The sequence below is a fragment of the Trachypithecus francoisi genome, unplaced genomic scaffold (assembly GCF_009764315.1).
Source record: "Trachypithecus francoisi isolate TF-2019V2 unplaced genomic scaffold, Tfra_2.0 Lachesis_group20, whole genome shotgun sequence".
Taxonomy (NCBI): Eukaryota; Metazoa; Chordata; class Mammalia; order Primates; family Cercopithecidae; genus Trachypithecus; species Trachypithecus francoisi.
Genome location: NW_022681466.1, coordinates 22,387,194 through 22,415,139, shown reverse-complemented (window position 1 = coordinate 22,415,139; position 27,946 = coordinate 22,387,194). Strand labels below are relative to the sequence as shown.

General features: G+C 53.0%; 1 protein-coding gene across 6 annotated transcripts; it reads left to right on the top strand.

Moving 5' to 3' along the window:
• Nucleotides 1-20: 20 nt before the first annotated feature.
• Nucleotides 21-14,622, top strand: OSBPL7 (oxysterol binding protein like 7). Of its 6 annotated transcripts, none has more exons than XR_004430621.1 (24): nucleotides 23-200; nucleotides 1,510-1,671; nucleotides 1,779-1,904; nucleotides 2,092-2,145; nucleotides 2,775-2,888; nucleotides 3,258-3,368; nucleotides 3,488-3,605; nucleotides 4,541-4,644; nucleotides 5,025-5,117; nucleotides 5,202-5,334; nucleotides 5,415-5,509; nucleotides 5,698-5,793; nucleotides 6,547-6,684; nucleotides 7,323-7,416; nucleotides 8,101-8,348; nucleotides 8,532-8,669; nucleotides 11,197-11,260; nucleotides 11,359-11,437; nucleotides 12,515-12,659; nucleotides 12,773-12,917; nucleotides 13,002-13,128; nucleotides 13,331-13,453; nucleotides 13,592-13,771; nucleotides 14,330-14,622. XR_004430621.1 is itself a non-coding variant. In XM_033183292.1 (23 exons), exons 2-23 carry the CDS (start codon nucleotides 1,597-1,599, stop codon nucleotides 14,300-14,302), a joined length of 2,442 nt encoding a protein of 813 aa, XP_033039183.1. In that variant the 5' UTR covers nucleotides 22-200; nucleotides 1,510-1,596; the 3' UTR covers nucleotides 14,303-14,622. The 6 variants fall into 6 exon arrangements, 3 of the variants coding, with proteins under 3 accessions (XP_033039183.1, XP_033039182.1, XP_033039181.1); XR_004430620.1 differs by having other exon boundaries at nucleotides 14,281-14,622; XR_004430622.1 differs by lacking the exon at nucleotides 14,330-14,622 and having other exon boundaries at nucleotides 21-200; nucleotides 13,046-13,128; nucleotides 13,592-13,775.
• Nucleotides 14,623-27,946: the final 13,324 nt, after the last annotated feature.

Sequence of the window (27,946 nt, the reverse complement as noted above, 5' to 3'; positions counted from 1 at the left end):
AGGAGGGGACAGGGGAGAGGGAGGTGGGGAGATCCGGCTAGAGGAGAGGCTCCGACGTCTCCTTCCTTCCTGGTTCCTGCAGCAGCTGCTGCCACTGCTCAGCTCGGTGAGGAGGGAGCCGGTGACTTGGAGACGGAGACGGTGACTCAGAGGCAGAACGATGTGAGGGCCAAAGAGCACTGGCGTCCATGGACCCTGGGGTAAGGGGGCTGCGTGGCAGCAGCTGACATTCCTGAGAAGAGCTTCCTTCCACCTGAAGCTGGTGGGTCTGCTCCCGAGATGGTGGGAATGGAGGTGGAGAGGGGGCACCCACCTGGCTCGCCTAGACCCCTCACCTTCCTACCGATAGAGCCTCCCCCTCCACCCACAAGCAGTGAGGGGCCGGGATCCCCACAGGGCCTGGAGAAGGGCACAGAGATACCTGAACACCGGAAGAGTTTGGGAACTTTCAATGGCTGAATGCAGGAGTTTCCTCCCGGGTCAGCCTCTTGCAGCAAGGGTCCCTCTGCCCCAACCTCCTGGGCAACCGTTCCTGCCACATCCCTGTCCGTTCTGGGCCTCAGTTCCTCAGGTGCTTGCTAGTTCCATTAGAAGATCTGGGCTGCTTCCCCCACCTCAAACCAGCCTTGCCCCTCCAGTCCCCTCCCCCGTCTCACACACGCAGAGCCTCATGCATTATTGATCTCCCTGTGGAGCCAGGATGGCCAGGGCCAGTGCCAAGGGCGCCTGTGGGCACTGCTGCAGGACCTGTGCAGACCTGGGCATGTCCTGGGCCCCCTCTTCTCTCATGAAGTGTCTGTTTTAGCCCAGTGTCCTGCCCTCTCTGGGTGGGTGGCACTTCTCAGACCCCTAAGGACTGGGATGGTAGACAGGGGATGGTGAGGCTATAGGGGGCACTGAGGGTCCAAAGAGGGCATCCTAGGGGCATGTTTGCTAGGAGGAGACATGGGAAAATGGGGGCTATCTCAGGCCTCAGTTTCTCCAAGCACTAGAGAATATGGAGACTAATTGGTGGGAGGCTGGGGAGTTTTCTGCAAGGGGGTCATGGCAGAGAAGTCTCTGGGTCGCGGTGGCAGGTGGAGGGTCCTGAAGGCAGAGGCAGCTGGATTGAGGAGGTCTCGCTTGTCCAGTCTCTGAACCCCTCTGTCTCTTCTTGGAGCCTCTTCTGTCACTCCCTTTCTTCACCTCTGAGCACTCCCAGGGAAGCCTCTAAAGAAAGCACTGAATATTTCCTGGAGTCCCAAAGTATGTGCCCAAGGCAGGCTGGGCATATGTCTTGTGGTTTTCCCTGGACATCTGCCTGTCTGCTGTGTGCTAGTTCATGTCTCAGGGCTGTGTCCATATCAGGTGAAAATGGGTGGGGTCAGGACAGAGGGGCAGACTTGGGAGAGGCATGGCAGGTGAGCAGAGGGTGTGTTGGTGAGCCCTTATCTCAGAGGGTGTGGGAGGGGTTGGAGGCGGGGAAGGTGATCAGAATTTGTGCCAAGTGGGTCTTTCTCTTGCTTCAAGGACTCCATCAGGAGCAGGTGACATCCTTCCCCTTCCACCCTGCTCCCTGCTCTACATCCCCAGCAGGGAGTGGCCTCTCCCTTCTCCATGGACTTCCAAGAGAGGGACCCGCCCTTCCTGCCTGAGAGCGCTCAGTCCTCAAAGCCCAGCAGTGCTCAGCAGGTCAGAGAGCGCGAAAGCAGTGGTGGGTGGGCCAACCCTGAACTGGACCGGGAGGGGCCAAGGCGGCCATCTCACCAGTGCTCCCCTCCCTCTGTCCTGGACTGCAGGCCTCTGAGCTGTGGGAGGTGGTGGAGGAGCCTCGGGGCAGGCTGGGGACAGAGGGTGTCATGCCTGAGAGACAGGAAGGTCACCTGCTCAAGAAGAGGAAGTGGCCTCTGAAGGGCTGGCACAAGGTAGGGTGGGCAGGCAAAGGGAGGGGCCAGACATGAGGGTGGGGTGGGAATGGGGGGCAGCTGCCAGGCAGTCCAATGGCGTTTGCATGATGAGAAAGAAAAGAAAAACTAATTTGTCTGGTTGCCCTCTCCCTCATGCCCTTCCTCTTGGCCTCCTGGGTCCTGTCACTCCTGGGCAACATCACAGAGATACTTTGTGCTCGAGGATGGAATCCTTCATTATGCAACTACCCGGCAAGACGTGAGTCCGGGCAGTGGCTTGGGGTTGTGGGAGGAGTCTGGCCCCAGTATGCCCTGGGCAGGCATGGGGTATCCGGAATCGACCAGAGCAGGGTCTGAATCCCAGGTCCACCACTTGCTGAATGTGTGATCTTGGGCGAGTTACATCCCTGGGCCATAGCTTCCTCATCTCTAACAGGAGAGTACCTTCCCCCAGGTGCAGAGCTGTCATGTTAAGGGAGGTCATACACACAAGGCTCTCTGGACAGGGCAGAATAAGTGCCCAAGAAATGGGGTCTTTACCACTCTCATCCTGGTCCCATTGTCAGGCTGGGAACAAGGAACTGAAGGCCTGAGTACCCAGGATCTCTCTGGGAGGGCGTTACCTTCCACAACCCTCCAGACCCCTGAGGGTGGGAATCGTTTTTCTTGATCTGTGACTTCTTAGAGCTCAAGATGTGACTTGACATAGGGGAGCGCTCTGCACACGGGAGGATGATTGGCAAGTCTCTACTGATAGTGTGACTTGGACATGAGGGTGAACCTGCCACCTGGCCCTTGAGCCTAGAATGGCTTCAGGGAGATGGTAGCTCTATGGCTCTGAGAGCCTAAAATAGGTCTCTTGTACGCCCACCAACACTTCACTCCCAGATCACCAAGGGGAAGCTCCATGGCTCCATCGATGTCCGGCTGTCGGTCATGTCCATCAACAAAAAGGCCCAGCGCATTGACCTTGACACTGAAGACAACATCTACCACCTCAAGGTGACATCCCTGGGAGACAGGACGTGTGTTGGCCCCCAGCCTGGCAGAGGCATTGGAACACACAGGGGCAGGGGCTGAGGGTCTGTGGAGCTCAGGGTCTGTCTCTGAGTTTGACAAGAAGTAAGTTTCTATCCTGTAAAAACCGCCAAGGGCAAACCTGCACTTCTTGGTTGTTGCATGGACAGGCACAGATCTAAGGGCTCAGAAACCTGGGCACCTTGCACTCTGTCTCTCTGCAAGTGAGCTTTGCACAAACCTGGCTCTGTAAGAAGGGACTCTGCTTGTCTGGGGACCAGAGCCCTGACTTCTTGCTCTTGGAAAGTGGTCCCTCCCTTCAGATAGCCCTCCCCCTCTCCATCACTTCTGCAGATCAAATCCCAGGACCTATTCCAGAGCTGGGTGGCACAGCTGCGTGCCCACCGCCTAGCCCACCGCCTGGACATGTCCCGTGGCACACTGCCCAGTACCACTCACCGGAAGGTAAGGTGGACCCTGGGGTGCAGGCAGGTAATGTGGCAATTCAGGGGCAGGGGCTATGGGGAACTGTGAGACCCAGGGAGGTGGGCACCATCCTTCCTGACCCTGGGCTCACCCCACAGGTTCCTGGTGCCCAGCTTCCAACAGCAGCTACTGCCTCAGCCCTACCTGGGCTTGGACCGCGGGAGAAGGTGTCTTCCTGGCTGAGGGACAGTGATGGGCTAGACCGTTGCTCTCATGGTGAGGAGCCCTAGGCACAGCACCTCCAAGGGTAGGGCCCAAGCTGGCAGGTCTAGATTGCATTAGCAGGAGGGGAAAATATTACTTCCATCCCCACCTCAGGGAGACCCAATTTAATGAGACAGCCTCTGCCTCCAAGGAGATCCAATCTACTTGGGCCCTGTCCCAGGCAGTCCCAGTCTTACAGAAGAGTAAGAGTCTGTCAGGGCACATAGACAGACATGGATGCAGGGACGGGAATCATGACAAAGCAGATACTGAATGCCCACACAGGGTAGGGTCCTGAGGAGTAGTGCCAGGGAAGGGGTATGCTCTAGAAAAGGGTTCCTGCAGTAGGGGCTGTGAAGTTGGCCTAAAGGGAGAAGCGTAAACCAAGTAGAGAGAGGCGGGGCGGGGTGAGCACATCCCCGGTCTGCTCAAAGGCAGCAGAGGTGAGGTGTGGTCTAGAGACAGAGTAGAAATTAGGCTTCATGCCCTCCCAGGAAACCAGGGGGCACCACACCCACAGGGGTAGGGACCCGAGCTCTTGAGCAAGTAACAGGGAGCAGTATCAGGATCTCCATGAAGTCAGTGTTGGGAGAGTCATGTCCTTGAGGCTGGGCTTGGTGGTTTACGCCTGTAATCCCACCACTTTGGGAAACCAAGGTGGGCAGATCACCTGAGGTCAGGAGTTCGAGGCCAGCCTGACTAACATAGTGAAACCCCATCTCTACTAAAAATACAAAATAATTAGCCAGGCGTGGTGGCACGTGCCTGTGATCCCAGCTACTCGGGAGGCTGAGGCAGGAGAATCACTTGAACCTGGGAGGCAGAGGTTGCAGTGACCTGAGATCATGCCATTCCACTCTAGCCTGGGCAACAAGAGCAAAACTCTGTCTCAAAAAAAAAAAAAAAAAAAGAAGAGAGAGTGATGTTCTTGTTCTTTCTCGCCACAGAGCTCTCTGAGTGTCAGGGGAAGCTCCAGGAACTACACAGGCTCCTCCAGAGCCTGGAGTCCCTGCACCGAATCCCCTCAGCCCCTGTTATCCCTACACACCAGGTAAGATCCGGGGGAACACACAGGATCCTGCTCAGGCCCCCGATCCCATCATTTCCCCAGGATGGGTCCTATTCCCACATCGCTGCAGTTTCCTGGAGAGCCACGCATCACCTGGTTTCCTCCCTACCCCTGCCCCATGTCCAAATTGTGTCAAGGTTGTCTCTGTTCTTCCACACCCATGCCTCTGCCGGGGTGGCTGTCATCTTCCACTGGGATGTCAGTTGTCTCTGTCCACTGGCCTGAGTGGCCCCACCCTCTGTGCTGGGTAATCTGCGCCCTCCTCCATGGCGCAGGAGGCCATCTACCTCTCCCAGGCTGTGACGGTTGCTGCCCCTTTTCCCCACCCTGTGAGTAAAATTGCCCCCACCTTGACTTGCCAGGCCTCAGTGACAACCGAAAGACCCAAGAAGGGGAAACGGACCAGCCGCATGTGGTGTACCCAGAGCTTTGCCAAGGATGACACCATTGGAAGGGTGAGGTGGGGCATGCACCTCACATAGCTGGGGCAGGATGCTCTAAGGAGGCCGGCCCCTTCAGCCCTTCCCCTTCACCAACAGGTTGGTCGTCTCCATGGCTCTGTTCCCAACCTGTCTCGCTACCTGGAGTCTCGGGACTCCTCGGGCACCCGTGGGCTGCCACCCACAGACTATGCCCACCTGCAGCGCAACTTCTGGGCCCTGGCCCAGAAGGGTAAGTGCATGCTGGGAGAGGCTGATAGGGAGCGGGCAGGAGAGAGCGAGGACTCTGATGGTCTGCCCTACCCCCTTTAGTGCACAGCTCCCTCAGCAGCGTCCTGGCTGCCCTCACCACGGAACGGGACCGACTGAGGGATACGCACCAGGGCTCAGAGTTGTCAAGGATGGGGGTGAGGCCTAGGGGACAGGGTGGCTGGTCGGGGGAGAGGGCTTGAAGCTGAGGACTGCCAGCCTGGGGTCCGATAGCAGATCTGGGTGAGGGTGGGGGTTTGGCAGAGGCAGTCTCTGCAGAGATGAGGTGGCAAGGTGGGGAGGACCTCATCCTCCTGGTACCGTGTCCCTCACCCTCTCCTTGCAGGTCTCCGAGGCCTCCACTGGCCAGAGGCGCCTCCACTCATTGTCCACCTCCTCCGACACCACGGCGGACTCTTTCAGCTCCCTCAACCCTGAGGAGGTGCGGAGGCAGGGTGGGTTGTGGGGGCCGATTCTCCTGTGCCTTCTCTCCCAGCGGGAGCCAAGGCCCAGGGCAGTGGGCAAGGTTGATTTTTAGTCCCCAAGACAGCCCCAAAATTTGGCTCCATTGTCTTTCCCATAAGGTTGGCGACAGCCCCATCTCAGTCATTGTGTAACAATGTGCAGGGTACTTTTTCTTTTCATTCAGAGTCCTCTGATGCCGTGATTCTCACCCTCAACATAACAAAACTGAGGCTCAAAGGGTCTAATGGGTGGGCTCAGGCTCCTGCAATTATAGGTGGGCTGAACTGAGACTTGGGCTCTGAGCACAGACTCTGGAGCTGCGTTCCATGGGTTCAAATCTGGCTCTGCTGCCTGCCAGCTTTCTGATCCTGGGCCTCAGCGTTCCAATCTGCAAATTGGGGGTGATAATTGCACCTACCTCACAGCGTGGGTGTCAGGATTGAGTGGGTTAGTACACACAGAGGGCTTGGAGTGGGGCTCAGGGTCAGTGCCAGGAAGTGTAAGCAGTTATCATGGAGCCTGCGTGCCCTCACTCCCAGGCAAGGGCTCATTCTACTATGCCTTTGTCCCCTGCTCACTCCCCTCTGCCTCTTCTGCTCAGAAGGTGTCTGACTCAGCAAAAGTGCCCGGTTATGCCTCCCTCTCAAGGGAACTGTCAGGCAAGCGGGTGCCCAACCTGATTCCCCCTGCTTGGCCCTAGAGCCTGACATCCATCTGGTTGCTCCCACAGCAAGAAGCTCTGTACATGAAGGGGCGCGAGCTCACCCCCCAGCTGTCGCAGACCAGCATCCTGTCCCTTGCTGATTCCCACACAGAGTTCTTCGATGCCTGTGAGGTTCTCCTGTCCGCCAGCTCTTCTGAGAATGAGGTGAGGGAGGAGGGAAGCTGGCAGTGAGGCGGGGCAGTTGGGGGGACCTTGGGAACAGAAGGGTGGGGTCCACAAAGACCATAGATTCCTCAGCCCCTTCTCACCACCTCAGCTACTGTCTCTGGGAATATGTCCAGATCATTTGGGTTTGTGTGGCCCTGCTCAGAAATCTCTGCTGGGGACTCTTCTCCTAGAGGAGTGTGACATTTTTATCCCTATGGGGTTCTCCTGAAACTACTGCCACAGTTGCAACCCCAGTCATCTTCCTATGACCCTGTCTCAGCTTCAGCGCTCCCTTGATCCCCTCTTCTCAGACCCTGAACCTCAGTAATCCCCAACTTACCTTTTCTCTGTGTCCCACCAAGTCCCTGAGCGTTCTCCCACCAGCCGCAGGGCCAAGTCCCTGAGCTTTCTCCCACCAGCCGCAGGACCCGGCCCTCCCTTTCCCAAGGTGGCTGGGCACACTCTGTGATGCCAGGTGTCCTGGGGCAATGTCTTAGGGCTCAGAGCTCCCCCAATACATTCTCTTCCCCTTCCCACCAAAGGGCTAGCTGGGCAGATTCTTGCCAGGCCCTGGGCACTGCCCAGCTGCCCGGGGGAGGCCCAGTCTGCCCGGCCTGTCATCTGTCCCGGCCCAGGGCTCAGAGGAGGAGGAGTCGTGTACCAGTGAAATCACCACCAGCCTGTCTGAGGAGGTGCTGGACCTCAGGGGAGCTGAGCGCTGTCAGAAAGGTGCCAGCTGGGTGGGCAGGCAGGGAGGGGTGGGAGGCAAGTGGAAAAACAGGGTATGTCCACGGCCCAGGCCCATGCAAAGGCCATCCCTTGTGGTGACTGACGGGCTAGTGGCTTTGGGTGCTGACCCCAGGAGCTAAGGAAGGCCAGGTCATGAACTGGGAAATATTCCAGGAGCAGCTCTGCTGGGGGGCCAGGCTCCGGCCTTGGGGCTGGCCTCTGTTGCAGCAGGCTTGCCTAGGGCCTTGGAGGGAGGCAAGAGATCCCACTTTCCTGCTTGTTAGCAGTGTGGCTCTGGACCTGTCAGTTTACTTCTGAGAGCCTATTTCCTCATCCATAAAATGGGCTGGGTAATCTGCACTCTGACCTCTGTTTCTGTGTTTATAAAGGGAACAAAAGGCAAGAGTGAGGACTCAGGAGGGGCTCCTGGGGTGCAGGGTTTCTGGCAGTGGGAACCGTCTGCCCCTTTGCATAGCTCCCACCCCTGCCAGCCAACTCAGTCCCTGGGAACTTGTCAGCAGTTAGAGCCCCAGTCACCCCGCCCTGCTGTGAGTCGAGACACGGGCTCAGGGGGGAGTGTCCCGGGGGCTTGGGAGGCAGCTGGGCCCTGGACTGGGCTGTGGGCTTGCCGTGTCTGGGATGGCTGGTGCCCAGCTGGAGAGTGACATGGCAGGGTGGCCCCAGGGGGGTGTGTTCCAGGGAGACCCATGGGGCCACCCCGCCGTCGCTGCCTGCCGGCGGCCAGCGGACCTGGGGCTGACGTGAGCCTGTGGAACATTCTGCGCAACAACATCGGCAAAGACCTGTCCAAGGTGTCAATGCCTGTGCAGCTCAATGAGCCGCTCAACACTCTGCAGCGGCTCTGCGAGGAGCTGGAGTACAGCAGCCTCCTGGACCAGGCCAGCCGCATCGCCGACCCCTGCGAGCGCATGGTACCTGCTACCTGTCCTTATGCCCAGCCCAAGGCTGCTTCCTTCTCCCTGGGACCTTTTCTCCCAGAAAATCCTGGCTGGGCTGTTCTTTGCTGCTGAAGTTCCACCCCAAGATCCCATACTTTGCTTGCTTGGGGTGGCGGCCCCATCCTCAGTACCCTGTACCTGCCTTGCCCCCCGCAGGTGTACATCGCAGCCTTTGCTGTCTCGGCCTACTCCTCTACATACCACCGAGCTGGCTGCAAGCCCTTCAACCCCGTCCTGGGGGAGACCTATGAGTGTGAGCGGCCTGACCGAGGCTTCCGCTTCATCAGTGAGCAGGTGTGGCCTTGGGAGAAGAGGGCTGGCCTTGGGTGTCTGGGGCAAGGAGAGACCTGGGCTATGGGACCAGAGCTGGGGCAGAGAGACCAGGGCCTGGGAGAGGAGCATGGGCAGTTGGCTCTGTGCCGGGCTCTGTGGTGCTCCTGGCCCACATTCTGAGGTCCAGCCATGGGATCCCAGGAGTTCCACCTGGGAGCTCATGCTCTAGGGGCCAGTCTTGGGCTAGGATGAACTGGAGGATGAATTGGAGAGAGCTGGGAGTACAGGGGCTGGGGAGAATAGGATGTTCCTTCTAGATGGTGTAGAGGAATGCTTGGAGCAGGCTTGGGAAGGTTGGAGATGGGGCTGGAAGAAAAGGTGGGCCAGATGCTGAGGAGTCCTGCCAGTGAAGGGAAAGAGGCTTTGGGCTTTTGTATGTGTGTTTTTAAATCCTGAAGGCATTGGCACCATGGAGGATTTGAGGCAGTGGAGTGGCTGCTCAGAATCTCAGTGTGCAAAGCACACCCGGGTGGCATATGCCTGGTTGGTGGAGGCCAACAGGGTCCGTCTTGTCATCTCTGTAGAGCTAATGAGGTCCTGCGCTTAGGCTGCGGTGTTTGGTTCAAGAGCTGTTTATGTGCTGCCCCTGACAGGGCCTGGTGCTTAGCAGGGTACTCTCCTGTGTAGGGAAAGGGGAGGGTTTTGTCGACAGGGAGAAATCTGGGCGGCCTGATCTGGGGAATTCGGTGGGTGCATGGTGGTGCCAGTTAGCAAGGTAGACAGTGTGTGTGGGAACACACTGACTATGTGGGCTCGACTTCCACGGGAGATGGCCACGAGGCTCTGGAGTCGCTGGCTTGGAGCTCCTCCAAGAGCACCAGGTGGCACTAACAGGTCGAGGAGTCGCCAGCTTAGAGGGAGGAGGACATCAAGGGAGGACTGCCCCCAGTGTCTAGGGAAGAGGGCAGGCAGGAGGACTGGGGAGCCCCAAAGGGGAGGGAGCGCGGGTCCCTGGGACCTGAGGGGTGTCATCGGCTACCTGCGTGAGGAAGGTTTCCGAGACAGGATGGGGACAGAGACTGGAGTGCAGAGGGTGTAGAGTGTAGGTTTTATAAAAAATAGAGAAAAAAGCAGACTATTTTCCAAAAATTTTACCATGAGGGACAGAGGAGAGAGAAGGTGGCAGTTGGTGGGGGATAAAGGTCGAGGCAGTTTGTGTGTTTGTTTGTTTGGATTGGAAGTGTTTTTGAAAACATGGTGAAGATTGACACAGTATGCTCGTGTGTACAACAGAAAATAAGCCTCCCTCTCATCTCAACGCTCCGAAGGGACTACTGCTACCAGCTTTTGGGATTCCTCCCAGAAATGTTTTACGCATATGTGAACAAAGATGTGTGTGTCTAGAAAAGAAAGGTTTGCTATTTTTTAAGGTGGAAGAAACAGAAAATCTTTATATTCAGAGAGAAAGAGAAATAAAGAGGGAAAGACTGAAGGTGCGGAAGGAAGAGGACGGGGGAGCCTGGGGGGCATCGGTGGGAGCAGGCTGACTGCGGCCAGAGCAGAAGGAATCACCTTCCTGACCCACCTCTGTTCTGCCACAGACTGTGGGAGGCGAATGAGGTTTGAAGGGCCTGGCTTGTGCCTAGGTCCTCAGAGAAGGATTGGTGAGGGATATCAAGGGCCCAGATACAGGACATTGTAGATTTAGCACTTTCTTAGTGTGAGTCGTGTCTGTGTTTTGGCACCCGAGGTCAGAGCCAGGGGTGTACAAAGGAGGCCAGTGCTGGCATTTCTGGCAAGTGGCGGAGGTGGCTGAGCGTATTAGGTGAGAGTACTGTGAAGGGCAGGATGCGGCTAGCAGACCACGGGAGGGCAGTGCAGTCGGGGACCTGGACATCTTGGCTGGAGCCGTGGGCAACAGGGAATGGAGAGAGAGGCGAGGCAGGCAGGCTGTGAGATGTTGGAATTGAAGGCTTCAGATGTGGAGCCATTCCAAGTGGGGACAAGGCCAAGTGTTTCCAAGGGCGTGGGGTAGAGGTTGTAGGGCGACGATCAGCTTTGGGGTGGGGTGTGGGGGAGATGCTGGGGAAGAGGATCATCAGCAAGGGCTACATTTCAGGCAGGGGATGGGGTCCCCACCTGTCAGGTGGTTACAAGGCAATGATCAGTTTTGGGGTACGGTGAGGGGAGATGGTGGGGAAGAGGGTTGTCAGCGAGGGCTGGGTTTCAGGCAGGGCATGGGGTGGAGGCCCTACCTGTCACTATTGCGGGGAACTTTTCAGACTTGAGCAGGGGTTCTGGAGGATGCCATTGACGGGCCAGCCAGGGGAGCTCCTGAGGAAGAGGGAGCGAGAAGGGAGAACATAGAGGCCTCATGGGAAGAAGAGAGGATGATGGGTTTGGGAGATGGCCAAGGTTGATAGGGACAAGAGACCTGGAACCAACTGGTCTGGTGGTACTCAGGGGAACTGGGGTTGGGAGTAAGAGACTTTGGGGTGCCCTAATGGTGCTCAGGGACAGCCTCAAGAGAACTTCTTTGCTCACCAAGGTCTCCCACCACCCCCCTATCTCGGCCTGCCATGCGGAGTCTGAGAACTTCGCCTTCTGGCAAGGTGAGGAGTAGAGGGCAGGGCGGGGTGGCCCTGGGCAAAGGGAACACCCTCTGGCCTTATCTCTGTTGTTCTCTCTCCCTCCCCTAATCCAATTCCAGATATGAAGTGGAAGAACAAGTTTTGGGGCAAATCCCTGGAGATTGTGCCTGTGGGAACAGTCAATGTCAGCCTGCCCAGGTGGGATTCTTAGACTCTCAGCAGCCAGGCCAAGCCACAGGCAATCCTTCAGGCTGGAGGGGACGTGGCCTTAGGGACAGTATAAGGACAGGATAGGAAGGTCTGTCCTGAAGCTGCTGGCAGTGGGGTCAGTGTCTGTAGGTTTTACACCTATATTTACAGCAGTCGCCAAGAGAGAAAGATGAAAAGCCTTAGAACATAGTAGAGCTGGAAGGGCCCACCGAGGTCATCTGACTCAGCGGCGTTCACACTTTTTTGACCATGACTCACAGTCAGAAGTGCCTTTGAGACTTCAAGCCAACGCGCACACATACACGCACACAGAAACCTAAACTGATCTCAGGACTTAGGGGTCACAGACAAAATTTGAAAAACTCTCATCTAGCTAATTGTACAGGCAGGGGACTGAAGCCAGAAAGAAAAAGGGTGTTGAGAGTGGTCTGGGTGTTGTGGGAGAGATCCTGGATTTTGGAGTCAGAAGCCGTGAGTTCTGCCACTCAATAGTGATGCAAATTAGCATGAGCCTGTAGTCCCAGCTACTGGGGAGGCTGAGGCAGTAGAATTGCTTCAACCTGGGAGGCGGAGGTAGCAGTGAGCCGAGATTGCACCACTGCACTGCACTCCAGCCGGCCCAGGCAACAGAGCAAGACCCTGTCTCAAAAAAAAAAAAAAAAAAGTAGTGATGCAAGCAGCAAAAAGACTTGACACCTCAGAGCCTTGAGCCTGCTTGCCTGTGACATGACAGTAAAAAGTAAAACCCAAAAGAGGTGAGGATTAAGCAGGATAAGGGATGTGAACATACACATGGTTCCTGGTGCCCGAGGGCAGGACACTTTGTGTATTTTCATCCCCGTTGCTCAGTCACTCAGGGGCATTGTAGATGAGTGGAGATGTGTTCATTGAATACGTTCTGTGAAGGCCACTCTGCCTTGTGAATATAAGTCATCCTTCACTGCAGAATCAGAGCTGGGACCCCAGGGTTCCTGTCACAGACCGACGTGACCTGCTTCAGCAAGACAGGAGGCCCCTGACTCTCTGGGGCCAGCCAGCTGCCCTTCCATTCCTTGTCTCTCTCAGGTTTGGGGACCACTTTGAGTGGAACAAGGTGACGTCTTGCATTCACAATGTCCTGAGCGGTCAGCGCTGGATTGAGCACTATGGGGAGGTGCTCATCCGGAACACACAGGACAGCTCCTGCCACTGCAAGATCACCTTCTGCAAGGTGCATGTGCCACCCTGACCCTGCCCATTCACCCCCGGCAACCTCAGTCTCTGGAGGTCACCCTGGCTAAGGGGGAGAGGACACCTCCCTAACCCCTGCCTTCCCCACCCCAGGCCAAGTACTGGAGTTCCAATGTCCACGAGGTGCAGGGCGCCGTGCTCAGCCGGAGTGGCCGTGTCCTCCATCGACTCTTTGGGAAGTGGCACGAGGGGCTGTACCGGGGACCCACACCAGGCGGCCAGTGCATCTGGAAACCCAGTAAGTGGAGGGGTCACAGAGGGCTGGATGAGGCTGGAGCAGCTCAGGCATGGTGCACCTACCCCAGCCCCTTGCCTTCCCCAGACTCAATGCCCCCCGACCATGAGCGCAACTTCGGCTTCACCCAGTTTGCCCTGGAGCTGAATGAGCTGACGGCAGAGCTGAAACGGTCACTGCCTTCCACTGACACGAGGCTCCGGCCAGACCAGAGGTCAGTGCCGGATGGGTGCTAGCCTAGAACCACCTGGCTCACTCCCTCCACGGAGTACAGAGCTGGGGCTTTGTCCTTCCTTCACTGAGTGGCCTCAGAGAAATGGGGCTTGTCAGAGGACAGAGCTGGGCAGGGACAGAGGCCTTGGGTTTGGGGGCCCCTGCAGATGGACAGTTCAACTGAGTTTGATCTGGATCCTCAGGTACCTGGAGGAGGGGAACATACAGGCTGCTGAGGCCCAGAAGAGAAGGATCGAGCAGCTGCAGCGAGACAGGCGCAAAGTTATGGAGGAAAACAACATCATACACCAGGCTCGCTTCTTCAGGTGCCTCGGCCTCGCCCTCCACCCTGGGTCTCCCCTTGAGCCCTGCTTGGAACAGGGCAGGTGTGGGAGGCAGCACCTTAGGACCCTAGCCTGCCTTCTAGATGTTCACCCCTCACTGCCACCGCCTTCTCCCGCCAGGCGGCAGACAGATAGCAGCGGGAAGGAGTGGTGGGTGACCAACAATACCTACTGGAGGCTGCGGGCCGAGCCAGGCTACGGGAACATGGATGGGGCCGTGCTCTGGTAGCCCTGGCCCCGGGGGCAGGAGGCTCTGGTTCCTCACTCCTCCTGCCTCCACCCCCTACCACGGACACATGGGTGAGGCCAGGCTCCCCCCTTCACTGCCCTTGAGACCAAAGGGGCAGCCCTGGCCCTCCCTCCCCTCTGCTGGCCAGAGGGCTGCATATCAGCCCACCCCCCACCCCACCGTTTGGGGTGAGAAGCAGAATCTGTGCTTCCCCAGTCTCCTTGCCCCAGACAACCAGCATGTAAGACCCTTTCTGCTTCACCGTCCCCGTTCCTGTCCCCTTTGGGGTACTTGGGGAGACTCTGGCTCCCAGGATCTGTTCCCCATTTCAGTGCCTTCCTAGGACACAGGGGACCCCTTGATTCTCCCCAGGCTTTCTGTGCCCAGGGCTCTGTCCCTGGCAGTGACGTTGCAGTGAGTGAAGGAGAGATGATCTGTTCTCCCCTCCCCTTCCCCTGCCCATCTCCAGCATCTTCTTCCCTTCCCTGGCCCTGCAGGGCCTTCTCCAGCTCCCTTTGGTTGGTCCCTGGCCATCCCTCCTGTCCTGGATCCCTTCTCCCTAACTGCAAAATGCCTGCAGCTTCCAGCTCCTTCGTCCCTGATCCTCAAGTGGTTCCCTCCTGTCTCAGCTCAGCGGATCCCCCAGAGTGGAGGAGGCCTCTCCGTGAGGAGTGAGCAGCCCAAGGCGCCTGGCCTCCGACCCACCGGCAGCGAGTGCGCAGGTGTGAGTGTAAGTTCATGTAGAAGAGTGTGTGCGTGTGCATCTGTGCCCTGCTTGCAGGCGAGCAGGGCTCCCTCATGTAGCCCGGCCTTACCCCCTGCTGGGGGTCCGCCACATCGCTGCTCTTTCTCACAGTCTGCCTCTGATGAGGGCGAATTGCTGTGACATTCCAAGCTCCAATAAAGACTGTCCCAGACTTTGGCCTGTGATCATTCATTGAAAAACATGTGGGCTCAAGGTCAGCGGAAAGCCCTCAGCCACTGTCATGGGTAAAATGAATTGTGTCTCCCAAGAAATGTTTCTAGTCCCCAGGCATGTGCATGTGACCTTAGTTGCAAATAGTATCTTTGCAAAGACAAGTTAAAATGAGGTCACATTGGATTTGGGTGGCTCTACTCCAGTGACTGGTGTCCTTATAAGTAGAGTGAAATTTGGGCAGACAGACGTACGCAAGGGAAGACAAGTGTGTGAAACAGACACACGGGAGTCGGCCATGTGGAGACGTAGGCAGAGATGGGAGCGATGTATCTGAAAGCTGAAAGTGCCAAGGCTGCTGGCAACCGCCCGAAGCTTGGAGAGTCAGAGAGAAATTCTCCTACTGAGCCTCAAGAAAGAGCCAGCCCTGCTAACACCTGGCCTCAGCTATGAGAGATTACATTTCTGTTGTTTTAAGTCACCCAATATGTGGTGTATTGTTACAGCAACCTCAGAAATTGAATACAGCCATCACCAACCTGAGCCAAAAGCCCAGAGGTCATCCTCCCTCCCGCTTGATCCCCTGTCACTTCTACCCCAGGTGTCTCTCTGCACTGGCCCCTTCTCTCCATTTCACTGGCTAGGCTGGGCCCTCATCAACGCTTGCCTGGACTATTGCGGTGGCCTCCAGGGCGGTATTTCTTCTTCTTCTTTTTTTTTTTTTGAGACAGAGTTTCCCTCTTGTTGCCCAGGCTGGAGTGCAATGGCGCAATCTCAGCTCACCGCAACCTCCGCCTCCCAGGTTCAAGCAATTCTCCTGCCTCAGCTCCTGAGCAGCTGGGATTAGAGGCATGCACTCCCACGCCTGGCTAATTTTGTATTTTTAGTAGAGACGAGGTTTCTCCATGTTGGTCAGACGGCTGGTCTCAAACTCCTGACCTCAGGTGATCTGCCCGCCTAAGCCTCCCAAAGTGCTGGGATTACAGGCATGAGCCATCGCACCGGGCTTCCAGGGTGGTATTTCAAGAGAAAATGTGGCACTTCATGTCTGCTTAAAATACATCCCCTGCTTCCCAGTGCCTAGAGGAAAATCCAAACTCTTCAACAGGTACAAAACCACATGGCCCCTGGCCCCCTGTCTGGCACAGAGTGCTGGCCCCCACACTCAGCACCCTAAGTCAGGTCTGTGCTAGTATCCCGCTTTGACCCCCAGGATCAGTGTTCAAGGGCGGAAGGGAGGGAGGAAGAACAGGAGCAGCTGCCTTTCCTCCCCTCTGCTCTTGCCCCTGGGGTCAGCTCTGATTCTGAAGCTGTGTGATCTTGGTCAGGTTGCCTTCCCCTTCTGTTCAGAGGCTTCAGTCTCTCATTTGGCTTCTTTTGTGTCTTAAAGGAGAACATCTGTGAGGTGACCCAGGCTCCTCATTTCATTCGTTCTCTCTTAGCCCCTTTCCCCCACTCCCACCCCACCACCGGCAGCAACAGCGACTCCAGTCCTGCTCTGGTTCGATTAGTGTCCCAGGAGGAAGTCATGCTTTCTTTGGGGAGTGGCAGAGTGGCAGGAACAGAGGGGGCCCCTGAGCTACGACAGCCCTTCACATTGTCATCTTTTTCTTCCTCCTCATCTTCTGCAGAGGAGCGGTGGTCCACATTTCCAGTTTATTTACAGTGTCAAAGTTAAAATGAATACACTTGTCCTGACACCACATGCCAGAAATAACCTCAACCCATTCCAAAAAAAACCAAGGCCGCACACATTCAGAATTTTTTTTTTTTTTTTTTGAGGCGGAGTCTTGCTCTGTCGCCCAGGCTGGAGTGCAGTGGCCAGATCTCAGCTCACGGCAAGCTCCGCCTCCCGGGTTCCCGCCATTCTCCTGCCTCAGCCTCCCGAGTAGCTGGGACTACAGGTGCCCGCCACCTCGCCCGGCTAGTTTTTTGTATTTTTAGTAGAGACGGGGTTTCACTGTGTTCGCCAGAATGGTCTCGATCTCCTGACCTTGTGATCCGCCCGTCTTGGCCTCCCAAAGTGCTGGGATTACAGGCTTGAGCCACTGCGCCCGGCCCAGAATATTTTTAAACAGCATGCACTGCCCTTCTCCGGGCCCTTTCCCCTCAGAGCACCATAGCACCTGACCTACCAGCCTGTGACAAACTGCCATGTATTTTAAGAACTGGGGTTTAGGCTGGGCACAGTTGCTCACACCTGTAATCCCAGCACTTTGGGAGGCAGAGGCGGGTGGATCACGAGGTCAGGAGTTCAAGACCAACCTGGCCAAGATGGTGACACCCCCGTCTCTACTAAAAATACAAAAATTAGCCAGGTGTGGTGGCGTGCACCTGTAATCCCAGCTACTCGGGAGGCTGAGACAGGAGAATTGCTTGAACCCAGGAGGCAGAGGTTGCAGTGAGTTGAGACCATGCCACTGCATTCCAGCCTGGGCAACAGAGTGAGACTCCATCTTAAAAAAAAAAAAAAAAAAAAAAGAACCAGAGTTTAAAATAGACCAAATTCCCAAGTTATTTTTCCAGGGGAGACAAAAAATCCTCAAAACTCCTCTGCCTCTGTGGCTGTGCCCTCTAAACCACCATCCTCCCCCGAGTCCTTTCCCAGGCACAGCCCAGGTACCACCTCAACAACTGGAAAGGGAGGTAAGGTTGTTTTTGCTCCTTCTGGGGCCCAGCAGATGAGGGGGCAGTCCCTTCTGAAGGACTGTGGTCTCCTTAGAAATGTCCCCCATCTGGCCAGGGCTTTGTGGGTCACTGCTGATGGGAGCTCAGGCCAGGCTGAGGGAGCCTAGGGTTCTGGCCCCAGGCTGTGCTCCATGGACAGAGTGTGAGGGGCCCACACTAGCCAGGGGTTCAGGAAGCAGTGCCACCTCCTGTCCACCAGGAATCCCAGGGTGGGGTGCTTAAGTCAGTGATCTGAGAAGGGAATGGTGGGCCTCCTTCTCAAGCCTGTCAGCCTAGTCCAGATGTCCCACAGGAGTACCCATCCCCACTGGGTCATGGGGAGCCAAGCACAGACCCAGACCTCCTGCCTTGGTTGGAGGACATGGTGGGCTTGGGGCAAAGGGGAGAGTTTGGGGGCTTAATGGCCCTTGACCAGGCTTGGAGTGCAGTAGTTTGGAAAGCCAGGGACCCGCTTCCCTAGATGAGCAAAGGAGGATGGATCTTGCACAGCAAGGGAAATGCTCAGGTCAAGCAATGCTGGCAGAAGGAGAGGAAGGTAGGCAGGAGGTGTCTCAGTTCTCATTTTGCCTCCTTGGCTCCTCCAACCCCAAACTACTCCACCCAGAGGGATTTAAGCAATCTTTTAAAATTTTATTAATTGTTATTGAATAGCTGATAGGGTCACCTGGGTTGGAAGGAGGAAAAAAAAGTCAAAAATACATAAAATCACCAATTTCCTGCATCTTCTGAATAAAGGGTGTGTGTGTGTGTGTAGTAAACAGAGAGGGGAAAGAGTGCTGAACCAGGTTAGAGGCCCAGGCATTCATATTCCGACCATGAGGTCAAAGTGGAGTGGGTGTTCAGGGCAGGAGGAGGCTGCTGGGCCAGCACTGTGCCTCCCAGCTTCACCTGGATGGCATGCAGTCCAGGGGGATGTGTGCAGAGGAGTCCCACCCTCTTTGTTTTGGGGAGAATGAAGATAGTGGGGACAGTGGTGGGGTAACCCCCAGCCCCTGACCAACACCTGCTGAGAATGCAGAGATCTTACATCTGATCTCAATTCCACTGGCTCCAGTCTGCCCCTGGAAGGGTGCACAGCTCTCTTATTCTAGGCTGCCCTATTCTAGTCCCAGTTCTGACACAGGCACCGTAAAGATCCTGGATTACATTGCCCAGCCATGTCCAATCCCTTTAGGGAATGCTCAAGGGACCTTGCCATTTGGTCATTAGTTTAACGGTGCCTCCTTACTGCAAAGGACACATTTTATAAGTGATTTCCCCTTTTAGAGACACTCTAGTTCTAGCAGGGGTAGAAAAGGAGGAGAGGCTTGGCACTCTTCCCCTGCGATCCATCTCTGTTCCCCTTAAGATGGTCAGGGAGGGCAGTGTAGGACTTCAGAGAGACCTTCACAGGCTGGCCTGGGTCGAGTCTTGCTCATCCAATGACCTATTTCTGGTATAGACACTTGACCAGATCACCTGGCCTTATGTGGTGGATCAGGGACTGGTCTTCCTGATTCTTGCCACACACACCCTCATCTTCTCTTCATCTGTACCCTAAGAGGCATTATCATCAGAGGGGAACACTGAGAGCTATCAAGATCCCGACAGGCCAGAGTTAGATATGCATGGGACTCAGGCAGGTGGTTCCAGGGGCTGGGAGAGCGTGGTTCCACGGGTGGGGGTTCTAGAGTGCTACTCAAGTCTCTCTCTTTTCTTTTAGAGACAGGGTCTCACCCAGGCTGGAGTGCAGTGGCATGATCATAGCTCATTGCAACCTTGAACACCTGGGCTCCAGCAATCTTTCTGCCTCAGCCTCCCAATTAGCTAGGACTACAGGCGCACATCACCACACCTGGCTGGTTTTTTGTTTGTTGTTTGTTTGTTTGTTTTTGTTTTGTTTTTTAATTTTTAGTAGAGATAGGGTCTCACTATATTGTCAAGTCTAGTCTCAAACTCCTGGGATCAAGCAACTTTCCAGCCTTGGCCTCCTAAAGTGCTGGGATTACAAGCGTGAGCCACCTTGCATGGCCCACGTCTCATTAACACATGTCATCACGTGGTGCAAAGTCTTCCGGTTGCTGAAAGATGCCTCTACGCCCTAAGGTATGTGGAGGGGGTGGTTTTGATGGGCAAGTGCAAACCGTGGGCACTATGCCCCAGGATGCCAGGCCCCTGGAGACGTTGGGCCTTGCTGACTCCTAATATGCGAGGCCCCTCAAAATGAAGCATCTGTCCAGAGGAGGGTAGGTGGGTGGGCTGGGCTCTGGGAGGGGTATGGGTGACGAAGAGATTGGAAGGGCCAGGGCAGAAGCAGGAAGCAGAGAGAAAAGCCTGAGAGTCAACTGTAGTCTGTCTAGGATGAAGGTGGTGAGATTCTCCAGGCATCCTCAAGAGGGCACCCTGGGCTCTTGAAAGAACCAATTTAGTCTCATCCCAAGCCCCACCTGACAGGTGGCTGCTCCACCAGCTCCGTGGAGTATCAGGCCTCCAAGGATGTGGCCCTGGCTGGACCCAGCCCAGCAGTGATCAACAGCAGCAGCAGACACTGTTACATTCCTAGGGACTGCTGGCCATCCTCGCCTGCCCATCTTCATCTTCAAAGATAATGCACAAGTCAGGAAACCCCTGTTCTGGGAGACCCAGGTGTCCCTAGCCACTCCCAAAAGCTGCCCAGATGGTCTGGGAGAAGGAGGTCAGGCCCCCTTTGCTGGTGCCTCTTCACCTCCAGGTGACATCCCTCCCAAGGACAGCTGGTCAGGACACCCCTCCTCCAGAGCCCTCATAAGAAGGACTTTTCCCTAAGTTTCCACTAAAACCTCTCCTGCTTCTGTCTCCTCCAAGCTGGGCCTAGTGGGCCGCAGCCCTCAGAGGCTGGCACATTTGCCTCCCACCACCTCCCATGCAGCCTGGGCGGGGAAGAGCCCTGGACCAAGAGCCAGGAGTCCTGAGTTCTGGCCCTGGCTCTGCCATTTATTCCCTTCACCTCCTGAGCCTCAGTCTTCTCCTCTGTAGCTTGGGGGTGATGCTGCTGGCCTTACCCCTTCACCGGTGTCTTGTTTGTCCTAGGACAGAGGAGGACTGAGGGTTGTTTTAGCTGTGGAGCACAGGACAAGAGTGGCTTCAGATGACCCGGGCCAGGGTCACCACAAGCTCTGCCGCTTCCACACCTGGGGGCCTTCCCAAGGCAGCAGCAATTCCCCCTGAGGGAGATAGAAGCAGAGTTTAGCATGTGACCCTGCAGGCACCAATCGGTGCCTTAAGTCTCCTGAGACTTTTGCCAAAAATAGGAGGATGCAAAGCGTCTCCCCCAAAAGGTTGGGGGCTCTGGCATTGGTCAAAGGGGAGGGGACAGCACCCCTTATCTCTGTGGTCCCTCTCACCATCAGTTCCTGAGATAACTGAGCATCCTGTGTCTGTCAGGTGACTGATCCCCCTCCCCAGTTAAGGAGGCTCAGGCTGTGGGAAGCTCACACAGAGGAGAGACATCTCCAGCTACAAGGGGGCAGAAAGTTCTGGAAGGGCAGAAAGTCTCAGGCTGGCAAAAATGCAAGTTGAGGGGGCAGAAATGGGCACCTGCCCCCAGGCACCACACCTGGGACCGACATGGGGTGGCCCCAGGATGGGATGTGGCCGGGGACACATGGGTCCCAAGGTGCCTGCAGGCAGGCAGGTGTGGATGCCAGCCTCCCAGGAGCAGTGGGGACAGAGCCCAGCCACCCAACCAGACTGGCTCAGGTGCAGCAGGCCCAGTGGCTGCCGGGCAGAGCGCGAGGACCAGAGATGCCCAAGCCAGAGGGACGTGCCACGCCACATCCTTGGTTGCCTGTGCCTGGAGCTGCGCAGGCCCCACAAGGCTATTTTCTTTTCTTTTTTTTTTTTTTGAGACAGAGTCAGGCTCTGTCGCCCGGGCTGGAGTGCAGTGGCCGGATCTCAGCTCACTGCAAGCTCCGCCTCCCGGATTCACGCCATTCTCCTGCCTCAGCCTCCCAAGTAGCTGGGACTACAGGCGCCCGCCACCTCGCCCTGCTAGTTTTTTTGTATTTTTTAGTAGAGACGGGGTTTCACCGTGTTAGCCAGGATGGTCTCGATCTCCTGACCTCGTGATCCACTCGTCTCGGCCTCCCAAAGTGCTGGGATTACCGGCTTGAGCCACAGCGCCTGGCCTTTATTTTCAAATACCTTTGCATTTCTTGAATAACTCATCTGGTCATGAGGTATTATCCCCTTTATGTATCACTGGAATCAATTTTCTTTTTTTTTTTTTTTTTTTGAGACGGAGTCTCGCTCTGCCGCCCAGGCTGGAGTGCTGTGGCCGGATCTCAGCTCACTGCAAGCTCCGCCTCCCGGGTTCACGCCATTCTCCTGCCTCAGCCTCCCAAGTAGCTGGGACTACAGGCGCCTGCCACCTTGCCCCGCTAATGTTTTTTGTATTTTTTAGTAGAGACGGGGTTTCACCATGTTAGCCAGGATGGTCTTGATCTCCTGATCTCGTGATCCACCCCCCTCGGCCTCCCAAAGTGCTGGGATTATAGGTGTGAGCCACGCGCTGGGCGGGAAACTCCCCTTTTTAAAACCATCAGATCTTGTGAGATTTATTCACTATCATGAGAGCAGCAGGGGGAAGACCTGCCTCTATGATTCAATTACCTCCCACCCGATCCCTCCCAGGACACATGGGAATTCAAGATGAGATTTGGGTGGGGACACAGCCAAACCATAACACCAGGGAAACTTTAAAAGAGTTACAAAGCTCAAAAAGAAGCACAACTAAATAATATTTTGTTGAAGGATATATAAATTTTGGATTAAGATTTTTTTTTTTTTTCAGACAAGGTCTCATTCTGTCGCCCAGACTGGAGTGCAGTGGCGTGATCTCGGCTCACTGCAACCTTGGTTTCCTGGGTTCAAGTAATTCTCATGCCTCAGTCTCCCGAGTAGCTGGGATTACAGGCACCCACCACCACGCCCGGCTAATTTTTGTATTTTTAGTAGAAACGGGGTTTCACCATGTTGGCCAGGCTGGTCTGAAACTCTTGACTTCAAGGGATCTGCCCGCCTTGGTCTCCCAAAGTGCTGAGATTACAGGTGTGAGCCACTGTACCTGGCCAGATTAAGAATTTCTTAACAAAGAAATAACAAACTCACAATTCAGGATAGTAGTAAACTCTCGGGGAGACCAAGGGACTTGGAACAGGAAGGAGTACACAGATAGATGCAGAATTATTGGTACTATTTTCATCTTAGGGTGTTTGATTCACAGGAATTTATTTTAATATTACAATTTATATCCCAAATATATGCCACAAATCTTATTTTATGTGCATCAAAATGCAAAATAAAAGATAATAAAGATACAGAATATACCTCAAGGGAATCTCAAAAAGAATTAAACCTAGAAATGTGTTTATCTGGTACTGGAAAAATTGGGCCACCCAAAGAAATGAAAACTATTGCTCTCTAATCCTCACATCTTTGGTTTGTTACTGTTGAAAATATTTAAATTGATTTTTTTTTTTTTTTTTTGAGACAGAGTTTTGCTCTTGTTGCCCAAGGCTGGAGTGCAATGGTGCGATCTCAGCTCACTGCAACCTCCGCCTCCCGGGTTCAAGCACTTCTCCTGCCTCAGCCTCCTGAGTAGCTGGGATTACAGGCATGGGCCACCACACCCGGCTAATTTTGTATTTTTGGTAGAGACGGGGTTTCTCCATGTTGGTCAGGCTGGTCTCGAACTCCCAACCTCAGGTGAGCCACCCACCTCAGTCTCCCAAAGTGCTGGGATTACTAGGTGTGAGCCACCATGCCAGGCCTATATTGTTAATTTTAATGCACTTTCTTTTTTTTTTTTTTTTGAGACAGTCTCACTCTGTCACCCAGGCTGGAGTGCTGTGGCCGGATCTCAGCTCACTGCAAGCTCCGCCTCCCGGGTTCACGCCATTCTCCTGCCTCAGCCTCCCAGGTAGCTGGGACTACAGGCGCCGCCACCTCGCCCGGCTAGTTTTTTGTAGTTTTTAGTAGAGACGGGGTTTCACCGTGTTAGCCAGGATGGTCTCGATCTCCTGATCTCGCCATCCGCCCGTCTCGGCCTCCCAAAGTGCTGGGATTATAGGCTTGAGCCACCGCGCCCAGCCCAATTTTAATACACTTTCATACTGAAAGTGACATTTTGTAAAATAATATAGTACATTATAGACTAGTTGAGAAATATAGCTTTGTCACTCTCTCGTTTTTATGAAACTATCTGATCCAAATTGCTCCTTTCATATCCCTTTTATTTTCACTGCTAGGCCTGTTTAAGCTCTTCTATCTCAACTATTTGAGAATAAGCAATTTTTACATCATGTATGGTGGTATCCCTGGAAATTTTATCCCAATACACCCATTTGCTATCTGTAATCTCTACAACATAACCACCTACTATATTTCTTTTAAATTTGTGTTATGAAAACATTATACAATAACATTATAGAGGGAACATATAATAAATCCTCATATTTCCATCTCTCAGAATGAGCAATCGTCAAACATTTGCTCCACTTGCCTAATCTGTCTGTTTTGTTGTTTTAAACTCCAGACCTCACATCTTTTCAACCCTACATATTTCACTATCCATCTCTAATATGTGGATATTTTCCTCAGAACCACAGTGCCAGTATCACGCCTTAAGAAAATAACATTCTTTGGCTTTCTCTAATATCTAATCCATTTTCAAATTTTCCCAAATGTCCCAAGAATATCTTTTTACAGTCAGTTGGTTTGAATCTGGATCTGGTCAAGATCTGCAGATTGTATTTGATGATGTCTCTTAAATATCTTTTAACTCAGAACATCTATCCTCTCCTCATCCTCCTTCAAACTATTTCTTGTTGAAGAAACCAGGCCGGTAGTCCTATGGAATGTCCCATAGTCCACATTAGCCTGTTTGTGCCTTTGTGATGGCATTCAACTTGTTCCTCTATCCTCTATATTTCCTGAGAACTGAAAGTTAGATCTAAAGGCTTGATTCGATTCAAGTTTAACTTTTCTTTTGGATAAGAACATTTCTTTCCGAGGTAGTACTAAGTACTTCACATCACAGGCCACCAGAAGGCACCGAATGTTAGGTTGTCCCATTCTTAGTGATACCAAGAGTGACCTGTGGCTTCAGTTGGTAACATCTTGAAGCCTCCATTATAAAGCCACCCATCAACATTTCTGTCGGCCAGGCTGGAGTGCAGTGGCACAATCCCTGCTCACTGCAGCCTCAACCTCCTGGGCTCAAGAGATCCTCCCACTTCGGCCTCCCAAGTAGCTGGGACTACCGGCATGCACCACTACATACAGCTAATTTTTGTATTTTTTGTAGAGACAGGGTTTTGCCATGTTGCCCAGGCTGGTTTCAAACTCCCAGGCTCAAGTGATCCACCTCCTGAGCCTCTGAAAGTGCTGGGATTACAGGCATGAGCCACTGCACCTGGCCCCAACCCTCTTAATATATAAAAAAACACAGAAATGAAGAGAGGAGAAAATAATCACTCATATTCCAGCCACCAAAGACAACGATAAATGCTGTCTTTTGATAGCTTCCTCCCATTTAGTGCACTCAATTTTTTCCTTGCTGTGGTCATATTGATGCAAATTTTTATAAGCCACATAAGCTCTTTCAGGCATTATTAAAACTTTATGAACATCAGTCTAATTGCAGCAAAGTACTAATTGTCAGTCATTAGTAAAACTTCTGAGCCTGAGGTAAGGTTGGCAGGTAATAGGAAAGAGACTCGATTTCCTCCCGGATGGAGGGGTGGGTAAGCATGGAGGGCTCTGCTGCAGCAGGGCAGCTCCACTCACTCTTGCCGGTCCCTTGGGATTAAAGCTACACTCACTGCTTTCACCGGCTCATGAAGAGAATGGGGGCCCTTTGACACAGAATCCCAATTTTGGAACTGTATCTCATACAATAAATGCACAAATGAGAAGGAGGTATTTATTGTAGCATTGTTTGTTGTTGTTGTTGTCGTTTTGAGACGGAGTCTTGCTCTGTCACCCAGGCTGGAGTGCAATGGTGCAATCTCGGCTCACTGCAACCTCCTCCTCCCAGGTTCAAGTGATTCTCCCTGCCTCAGCCTCCCAAGTAGCTGAGACTACAGGAACCCACCACCAGACCCGGCTAAAATTTTTGTATTTTTAGTAGAGATGGGGTTTCACCATCTTGGCTAGGCTGGTCTCGAACTCCTGACCTCAGGTGATCTGCTCGCCTCGGCCTCCCAAAGTGCTGGGATTACAGGCGTGAGTCACCATACCCGGCCTAGCATTGGTTTTAATAACAAAAACCTTAATATCCCACATGGGAACAAGTGAATAAATAAACAACACAATGGCAATTCTAAAGCTACATTAAACATGCATACAGAATGGTGTTCATGTGAAAACTACAGATGGAACACATGCATGTACTTTTGTCTCCTGGCCAAACACAACTAAATAAGATCAAATGGATTAACGTTAGCATTATTTAGAGTACAAGGATCATACAGCAAAATTCTTCCTTTTTAGAGGACAGTTCTGTTATTTTTGACAAATGCACACAGTTGTAATCCACAATCACCCCCAAATTCTCTTGTGCCCTTTTGTTGTCAGCTCCCTTCCCCACCTCCAGTTGCTGATCTGTTTTATGTCTGTAAAGTTTTCACTATTCCAGAATGTTATATAAATTGAATAACACAATATATAGCCTTTTGAGTCTGGCTTTGGTCAGTTATCATACTGCATTTGAGATCTATATCGCTGTGTGTATCAATGGTTCATTTCTTTTTATTGTGGAATAATTTTCCATTGTATGATTGTGTCATAGTTTGTGTATCCCTTCACCAGTTGAAGGACATTTGGATTATTTCCAGTTCTTGGCAATTATGAAAAAAGCCACTATAGACATCCATGTGCCAATTTTTTTTCTCCCTCTGTCACCCAAGCAGGAGGCACAATCTCAGCTTACTGCAATCTCGACCTCCCAGGCCCAAGCAGTTCTCCCACCTCAGCCTCCCAAGTACCTGGGACCACAGGTGTGAGCCACCACGCCTGGTTAATGTTCATATTTTTTGTAGAGTCGGAGTCTTGCTATGTTGCCCAGGCTGGTCTCCAGCCCCTGAGCTCAAGTGATCCGCCTGCCTCACCCTCCTAAAGTGCTGGGATTACAGGCGTGAGCCACTAAGCCAGGTCCCACGTACCAATTTTTGAGTGAACCTGTTTTCTTTTACTTGGCTAAATATCAAGGAGTGAAACTGCTGGGTCTTACGTTACGTGTATATTTAACTATATAAAAGTTGTTAAGTGTATGTTTAATTTTATTAGAGGCTATCAAACAGTTTCCTAAAGTGGCTGTACCATTTTGCATTCCCACTAAGAACATGTGAGAGCTCCAATTGCTCCACATCCTCATCATTACTTGTTATTGTTAGGGCTTTAGAGTATTTTTGTGTTTGTTTTTATTCATTCTAATAGATGTATAGTAGTATCTCATTGTGGTTTTAATAGGCATTTCCCTAAAGAGTAGCAATCTTAGCATCTTTTCATGTGCTTATTATTAATGTATCTTTGGTGAACCACCTGTTCAAATCTTTTGTCTATCTATTATTGGATTGTTTGTTTCTTATTACTGAGTTTTAAGTATTCTTTATGTTTTCTGGGTCCAAGTTCTTTATCAGATACATGTTTTGCAAATACTTTCTCCAAGCTTGTGGCTTGTCTTTTTATTCTCTTAGCAATGTCATTTGATGAGCAGAAATTTTTAATTTTGACGAAGTCCAATTTTATCAATAGTTTCTCTTATGGCTCATGCCTTTGGTGTGGTATTCAAAATTTTTTTGCCTAACTGAAAGTAAAAAATATGTTATACGTTTTTTTCTAGACATTTTATAGTTTTACATTTAGGTCTATGATCCATTTGGAGTTAATTTTTATAGTAAATTATCCTTTAGACAAATACAAAATGTAAAAGGTATAAATTTTATCTTTAATATCAGTCATTTTTACCACTCTTCATTTCTTTGGGTGGAGCCAAGTTTCTGTCTGGTTATCACATTCAAAGGGTTCTTTTAACAAGATCTTTGTAGACCTTAAAGGGAAAAGGTAGCTGGGAACGGTGACTCACACCTGTAATCCCAGCACTTTGGGAGGCCAAGGCGGCAGATCACTTGAGGTCAGGAGTTCAAGACCAGCCTGGCCAACATGGTGAAACCCCATCTCTACTAAAAATATGAAAATTAACTGGGCCTGATGGTGTTGCCTGTAGTCCCAGCTACTCAGGAGGCTGAGACAGGAGAACTGCTTGAACCCAGGAGGCAGAGGTTGCAGTGAGCCGAGATCACACCACTGCACTCCAGCCTGGGTGACAGAGAGAGACTCTGTCAAAAAGGCAAAGGCAAACACAGTGATTGAAATAGGAGGCTTTTGTGGAAGCTGGAAACAAACAATGAATGATAAGAAACCTAAAATAACTGACTCTGACACGAGCAGTGGAGAAGGCACAGTCAGAGCTCTGCTTTGCACATAACTCCCTAAAGACCCTGGTATAGGAGGTACCAGCTACTTCTGGAAGTGGAGAAGAAGGTAGGTTAAAAGAAAAAAAAAAAAAGATTGTTTAAAAGCCTATTTAAGAAACAGGTATATTCTCAGATTCTCTTCCACA

Excerpts from the sequence above, each read along its gene's own strand:
- OSBPL7 (XM_033183290.1), top strand. The coding sequence starts at position 1,597 with ATGGACTTCCAAGAGAGGGACCCGCCCTTCCTGCCTGAGAGCGCTCAG. Across the intron at positions 5,794-6,546 it reads GCTCCCTCAACCCTGAGGAG|CAAGAAGCTCTGTACATGAA; the intron begins GTGCGGAGGCAG and ends TTGCTCCCACAG. Across the intron at positions 12,660-12,772 it reads GCAAGATCACCTTCTGCAAG|GCCAAGTACTGGAGTTCCAA; the intron begins GTGCATGTGCCA and ends TCCCCACCCCAG.